The following is an 8386-nucleotide window of genomic DNA, read 5'->3' on the forward strand; positions in this document are numbered from 1 at the left end:
TTTGATTTCAATTCCTATATTTTTTTAGTTTTTCATTCCTATAAAATTTTAAACTAAAATTTTATATTTTTATTAAATATGTGAATTTTAGTTTTATTTTTGCAAAATCTTTGTTTTATTCTTTTAAAAAAATTGTTTTTAATTGTTAACATTTATTTCAAGAGATATAAACAATATTTATTTTACAAATTTTTTTAAATAATACATTTCAATATTATATTGTGTATCCTACATTCAAATATTTGTACATTTAATTTTTTAACACATAAAATAATTAATTAGCATATGTAATCCAATAAAATAAAGATGGCAATTTTCAATTTGTGAGGAATAAAAAAATTATGGAAACAAAAATTAAAAAGTTGCTCATTTTGATACAAGTCTTTGTTATATGTGTTTTTTTTAAATGTAAATCGGTAATTTTTCTTCACCTTTTTAATTGAAAATTCATAAGAAATATATTCAATTTGGCCTGGAATTACAAAAATGAAAGTTTAAACAATTTAAAACCCATTTGACATCAAATGAGGTAGAAAAAATAGATTGAAAAAAATATAAAAATTAATTAAGTATTTTGAAAAGCATAAACCATAAAATATTGATCTTATCATTATTGTTAGAATTTGATGATTTTTTTATCCTTTCTCAACCTTAATATTATTATTTAGTTGTCTTTTTCTTCTTTTTTTTAATAATTTCATCATTTTGATATTCTTTTTGTTATTCACATTCACATATTATTGATATTTTGATGATTACGATTATTCTTGTAAAATGTCTCATTTTTTGATATTTTTTATATAAAATTCATATTAGAAATTACTATGAATTTTAACATTTCATCTAGACAACACTCCAAAATTCACCAATCATATACATGAAACATATTATTAAAACAAAAATAAAATATTACAATATCATAGAAGAACTATACCAAACTCACCAAACTCATGTAAATAAAATACAAAGCAAAACTCTCGACCAAATGAAACATAGGAAATTGAAACTTCCTATAAAAGAAGTCCAATCTAATGACACAAGGCAAAAACATCATACCACTTAAAATCTAACTTTTTTTCAATATCATGTGAGGTGAACTTATTAATACAATAGTTACCTAAATGAAAGACATAAGAGACAATTTAAGTTAATCTGGTGATAAGTCTTCATACATTTTCTCCATCTTCCCCACAAAGTACAAGGAACAATATAAGTGAGATAAAAGTTTGGCAAAGCAAATAATAATCACACTCAATCCAATGAAGAAAGCTTAATAGCCAAGTTAGCTAACATACCTTCAACATATAAAGACGTTTGTATCCCCACAAAAGATGAGATTTTGTCAATGTACTTACCCTTGCTTCCTCTAAAAATGTCAACGCAAGTAGAAATATCAGGGTAACCTCTAGCAACACCATTATTGTTAACTTTAACTCATCCAACTACTGAAAACGACTAGATAACAAAATTAGGGAAAGTCCCATTTCGAGGTCTCATGTTGATATCAAACAACTTCAAACTCCACTAGCAATTTTTCTATCTTTTTTACTTGATCAACGACTCTTTGAAACAATCAAATGAATGACATTATTCAACAAATCAACATAAAAAAGAGTTGGATATCATTTTTGTGAACATTACCTATTTGTGGTCATGTTTACATACAAATAGAATATGTCAAGAGAGTTAATGGATACACGGTCAATCCACTTCAAGAGGCCTTTCCTAGTTCTAATCAATTTCTTCGAGTTCAAAGGTTATAAGTTATGATTAGAATTAGAAATTGAAAGCATGATCAAGGAACTTGTGTGTAGAAGGAATCATGGTTAAATTAAGGAGAGCTTGATCTTTGAGGGTTTGTTTATTTTTGTTGAGTTTGCTTCTTAATAGCAATACTTTTTACTTTTTCGTCATGTTTTTTTTTTTGTTTTTTTTTCAAGTCAACTACAAGATTTTTTTAGACAACTCCAAATTAAATCCTAAATTTCCTGTGGAAAAAAAAAGTCAATACATATATAAACAATTCGCTGTATTTTAAGCATTTAGTTTTAATCTGTGCATAAACAATTCGTGTATAAACTAATTTTATTTTATCAGTAATTTTTTTAAAATATTATGAAAGGTTGAAAGTGTGGGCAGAGGTAAGAATATAGATATTAAAAGTGATCTACTAGTGTAAAATGAAGAGAAAAAATAAAGTAACTGATTGATCAGTTGATAGGAAAGAAAGAAATAATAGATTGAAAATAAGTGTGACTTAGTCAAACTAAAGTGTTGATTTTAATAAAATATAAAGAATAAGAAAGAGAGATAAATAGATTAATTAAATAAATAAATAAGAATAATTAATTACTTGAATAGTTTCTATCTTTTTCTTTTCTTTTGTAATTTGTTTTTTTATTAAATACACTCACTTTTTTTCCTTTTCACATGTTTCCCATTCACCAAATAAAAATATGACAATAAAAAGAAAATAGACGAAGCAGAAGCATGTTAAAGAATATTCATCGTCCACGTGATACACGAGATCTAACTTTTCTACTTATTTAACTTCTCATTTTTGCTATATTTTATTTTATTGCGTAATATACATATATTATAATGGTTCAACCTGTTAAAAAAATGTATACAAGCAATACATGTATGATAACAATCATTAACTACGGTAAACAAAGGTTGTTCCGAGGTGGTATTGTTTTTACCTGCGAAAGGCTTGGTTGTCTGGTGTTCGCCGTAGAGTGTATATATATATATATATATATATATATTGTATCGGTCCACAATCTTATTTTTTTTATTTAAAATTTTAATTTTTTAATGAAATGACGAGGTTTTTTTTTATATATCATTAATTACAGATTTTATATTAGAGCTGTGAATGTATAATGTATGATTGGTGTATATATATAGACATTGGTGTTTGTGGTTATCTGTGTGAGAGAGAGTGTGTGTGGAGGAGGAATTGAGGAACAGAGATGGAGGGAGAGCTTAAGAATTTGATGATGGTATGGAGCATAGCTGCAGCAACAATGTGTTACTGCAACAGAATTGGGAAACTTATCCCAAAAGGTGTATCCAGACTTATAGCCATTATCCCTGCCATAGTGCTCCTTCTTCTCCTCCCTCTCAGACTCATCTCCATTCACTTTGGAGGACCCTCTTCTTTCTTCCTTGGTTGGCTTTCAACCTTCAAGCTCCTCCTTTTTGCCTTTGGCAAGGGCCCCTTGTCCCCCAACCCTCCCCTCTCTCTCCCTCACTTCGTCTCCATCGGATGCCTCCCCGTCAAATTCCAACAATCCACCACCCCTTCAAAAACCCAAATCTCCAAATCCCTCTTCAATTACGCTTCAACATCAATCATCGTCATATTCGCCCTCTTCATTCCCTTCTACGGCATAAAACAATATCTTCACCCCAAATTCCTTCTCTTCTTGTACGGCCTCCACATGTACATAGGCTTGGAGTTCATTCTCAGCACCATCTCCACCACCACTCGGAAACTCCTCGGCGTTCACCTGGAACCGCAGTTCGACAAGCCCTACCTCTGCACTTCGCTGCAAGACTTCTGGGGGAAGCGCTGGAACATCATGGTCAACCGTGTCCTGCACCCTACCGTATACGATCCCGTCGTCACTCTCGCCCGTCCTCTCATCGGCCGAAAGTGGGCCCCACTCCCCGCCATCCTCGCTACTTTCGCCGTGTCCGGTCTGATGCACGAGCTTGTCTTTTACTACATCAAGCGAGAGACGCGCACATGGGAGGCTTGGGAGCCCTCGTGGGACGCCACGTGTTTCTTTCTCATCCATGGACTGTGCGTGGCTGCGGAGGTTGCACTGAAAAAGGGTCTGAAAGGGAAGAAATGGCAGTTCCCGAGGGTGGCGTCGTGGCTGCTATCGTTGGTTTTTGTGCTTTACACAGCCGTTCTGCTGTTTCTACCTGCGCTGGTGCGATGCCATGTTTACGAGAAAGCAACCAGAGAGTTGACCGCGTTGACCCAGTTTGTGTACGGCGTTTCCAGGCTCTCCCGTTTCGCTAACGTCACCACCGAGACGTAAAAGCAACTATACCACGAAAGTTCATTCTTAGAAATAAATTAAATAAGGATCGTAATATATTCATTAATACCACAAATTTTACAGTTCATGTTTACCTGGATAAAACGACAAATATCTCTCTCGTTCTTTTTAGATTCTCGCATCGTTACGTAAGCACCTCCTATTAGTTTTAATTTTAATTGTTTATTCAAAATTTTAGTTAGAACTAATATTTGAATTACTACTGTTCAAACAACGATAAAAGACACTAGTTTTGAATAGAATGTTGAAATAGGTTGAGTGAGGGGATGAAAATCAAAATCCGCTGTACAGTGGCTGCGGTGTTTGATTCATTCAACTCATAGGTAGGTGTCTTTCTACCCATATGGCCAACGTATACCTAATACATGAAAAGTATAACAATTTTTCAAAATTAAAATTATTATACTATTTATTTATTTTGGTTGAAAACAATCCGATACAATAAACAACATTTTAATTTTTTTACTGTATTAGGATATGAATTAAAAATAAGCGTACAAAAATCCACTGTTTTTAAAACATCTGGAATCAATTTCTCCATCTAAAAATGTATATTTATTATACTACATCATCACTAAATCATTTACACTCAGTTTTGTCTCGATATGGAATATTTTTTAATAAATTTCAAACAATTCAAAATTTTATACATTTTAATATAACCTTGATTATTATATATAATAAAAATTATTTTGATGAACAAAATAATAATTTTCATTCTTAAAATTGGGAATCTCTCATTAATTAATAGGAGACCATGGTCAATGAATCTTGATAATTAATCAGTATATTTAATGATGAATATTCCAATGTCTTGGAATTTTATTTCTCTTAAAAGACTATGAAGTTTAGCCTAGAAAGTTCAAGATAGTATTTTAATGTAGCTTGAAAATGTGACAAACATTAATTATTCATTTTCTCTTTATGAAGAAGTCTTGTTCTCATTCTCTATATTAAAAAAAAACTTGTGAGGAATAAATATAAGCAAGAAGAGCAACATAAAAAAAATGAGAAAAAGATATTCACCGTAATGAAATTAGAAATCCTAGGAAGAAACAAACATGAGTTTTTATCTTTCAAGTCAATAAAGTTTTTCCAAAGTTAAAAATTTTCAGTATTATTATTCTATTTTGTTATATTTTCTTTTATCTATTTCTGCAAGTGCTCATTTTGTATTTACACGAGTAAGAATTAATTATGATTTTTTCAACCTTCTGAAACTAGTTAAATAAGAGATTATTTCAAATAATGATTTATTACATGATAAATATGATGTTATATAATATTTTAAATTTTCAGTTGTAACTATTTTATCATTCATAAGTCATTAGTTCTAACTGTTATAACTACTCTATAAATTATAAAATACTCTTAAATTTATAATTTTATCCTAAAAAATATACTTTTTTATAATTTTGAATAAATATCTTAGTTGGTCTTCGAAAAATGAGTCTGTAGTAATAAAACTTTAATGTAAAGTAGTCCTTGAAAAATTGAAGTTATTATCACACAAAATATATAATAAAAAATTTAAACACCCTCGTTCTAGCATTCCAATCCTTTCCACCCATTTCTTTAACAATTTTAAAAGTAAAAGAAAAACTCATTTGATGTATTTATTTTTAACTTTTTTACTTTTAAAATAAAAAATAAAATAAAATGTCAATTTGTTCTCAATTGAATTTACCTTTTTTGTTGTTTTTCATAAAATTCTTAATAACTACATTTACAACTCGACGATAAAAAACGAGCCTACACCATGTTGTTAAAATTCATTCATTCCAGTATTATGGATAAAGGAAAGTATATTAAAACTCAATGAGATGAAGATCAACATCACATAAAAAAAAAATCTTACTGCCAGGGGACAAAAATTAGGTATATTCCCACATTTTCTTACCATCGTTTCACTACAAAAAAAAGTCAGTATTATCTACGGATTTTTACTCACGGATCTGAATTTGTAGGTAAATTCATCATTACCTACGAACAACATTACCTACGGACATTACCCACAGATTCTGAATCCGTAGGTAAATTCAGCATTACCTACCAACTATTACCCACGGATCTTATTACCTACCAACTTTTACCTATGGATATCTATTACCTACCAATTATTACCACAAATTTCTATTACCTACGAACTATCACCTACGGATCTCTATTACCTATCAACTATTATCATAATAATTATATACATAATATTAAATATATTAATATCATATGAAGAATTATAAAATCATAATCAATATTCATAAATAATAATAACCATAACTAATTTTTGAATATTATTAATATTATAAAATTAATATAATTACTATTATATTAATAATATTAATAATATTAATAATATTAATAATATTAATAATATTAATAATATTAATAATATTAATAATATTAATAACATTTAATAATATAAATAACATTTAATAATAATAATATAATAATATTTAATAATTATAATAATATTTAATAATTATAAGAATATTTAATAATATATAAGAATATTAATAATATTTAACAATATTATAATATTAATAATATTTAATAATATTAAATATATGAAGAATGTTATTAATTTTTATTTTATTAGTTATATTAATATTGATAATCATAATCATAAATATAATAATAATCATAATATGACAACAAAACTTGACTGGTGTAATGGTTATAATAATTGTCAATAATAATTGATAATAAAAAAAATATTCAAATAATAATTAAAATTTTACAATTAAAGTATATTAACATTACTTACGGATTAGAGTATGTGGGTATTACTTACGATTTTGTCTGATATCTACAATCCGTAGATAAATGCGATTTTTCTTGTGTGTTTCGTTTTTATGACATTGTGCTTAAATTTTATAACATTTTTATTAAGAGAATGTTAATAGAAATAAAATTAAAAATAAATAATAACAAATAAAGTTATTTCAATTTTCACTTATTCTCTCTTTTACCTATCCAAATAATCTCATTTTTTAACTTGTTTATTTTCATTTCTTTCATTTTTAAAGTTCTTAATATGAAGGATTAACATTAACAGTTGATCATGAAATATTAAATTGGATACATTAAGAGTTGACTAATTTATCTTTCTAAGATCATGTTAATTCCTATTCTCTCTAGTTCATAGACATCGATATTCTTTATCTTATCGTAATTTCCGTCTTTCCTATAGTTTAATAAAGTACACTTATCTTATTATCTTTTTTTAAAACATTATATTAACTAAAACTTAAATAAAAAGTTTAAAAATGAAAAATTAAAGTTTAAAAATATAAACATATTTTTAAAAAAATACAAAACTGAATTGTTAAATTGTTATATTTTAAAAGCATCATACACATTGTCGTTAAATTATAAATGATCTTATCAAAATGTAAAATGTTATATATTATCATATAAAACTAAATTGATATTATAAAATGTATAATTAAATCTACATATTTTTAATAGAAGCATAAATATAAATAAATTAAGTACTATGATTTTTTTTTATTAATAGCATAAAAATATCTCTTATAAAATAAAAGTGTGATTTTTTTTTATCTAACAAGGATTTTCCCAGTTTATCAGCTTCGATGTTTTCAATATTCTGATTTTGTAAAAGGTAACAATCGAACCCTAATTCGTCACAACATATGAATATTATTTAAGAAAAGTTTAAGAGATATTAAATTCAATGATAAAATATTCAAGTTTTAATGAAAAAGGTTTTTATTTTTATATTTTAAAAGTTTTAGTTTAGTTTTCGTACGTAATGCTAATGTGTCATTCTGTTAGAAATATAAAGAGATGTTTATTTTAAAAGTAGAAGAGGTGTGAATGTGATTGCAGAAAAGGTAAGTGGAATATAGAAGATAGTTGTACATATAAATGGTTTTTAAACATGCATACAAAAAAAATGAAGAGCATAAGTCAAATAATTATTGTCCGTGGATTTCGGTTGTTTGCATAAGGGCTGTTTGTCTCTAGGAGTGGTACTGTTGTTGTCGACGGCACAACACCACCCCATTTAGATCCATGTATTGTTGCATGAGAGGGTGGAAGGAAAGAGAAAGGGGAGTGAATTTCGGTTCTTCCCAAAGATGAAGAGAAAGTTGAGTTGAGGAGAGCGAGTGCCACGTCATTCATAGTAAGTTACTTAGGTGCCCTTGCTTTTGTGCTGAACAGTGCCCCTGCATGCATGCCACATGAAAGCATCAGATTCCTGACTTGGCTTAGGAATCGTTTGACCGTGTGAAAGAGTGTGAAAGGTGAGTGAATGCAGTGGATGAGGTAGGTGGGTGTGGAATGAA

At 28.0% G+C, this 8386-nt stretch overlaps 1 protein-coding gene across 1 annotated transcript; it reads left to right on the forward strand.

Moving 5' to 3' along the window:
* The first annotated feature begins 2875 nt into the window (after nucleotides 1-2875).
* LOC137832168 (acyl-CoA--sterol O-acyltransferase 1) lies at nucleotides 2876-4160 on the forward strand. Its single transcript, XM_068640197.1, has one exon. It carries the CDS (start codon nucleotides 2976-2978, stop codon nucleotides 4053-4055), a length of 1080 nt encoding a protein of 359 aa, XP_068496298.1. The 5' UTR covers nucleotides 2876-2975; the 3' UTR covers nucleotides 4056-4160.
* Nucleotides 4161-8386: the final 4226 nt, after the last annotated feature.

The sequence above is a fragment of the Phaseolus vulgaris genome, chromosome 6 (assembly GCF_051622355.1).
Source record: "Phaseolus vulgaris cultivar YP4 chromosome 6, ASM5162235v1, whole genome shotgun sequence".
Lineage (NCBI taxonomy): Eukaryota > Viridiplantae > Streptophyta > Magnoliopsida > Fabales > Fabaceae > Phaseolus > Phaseolus vulgaris.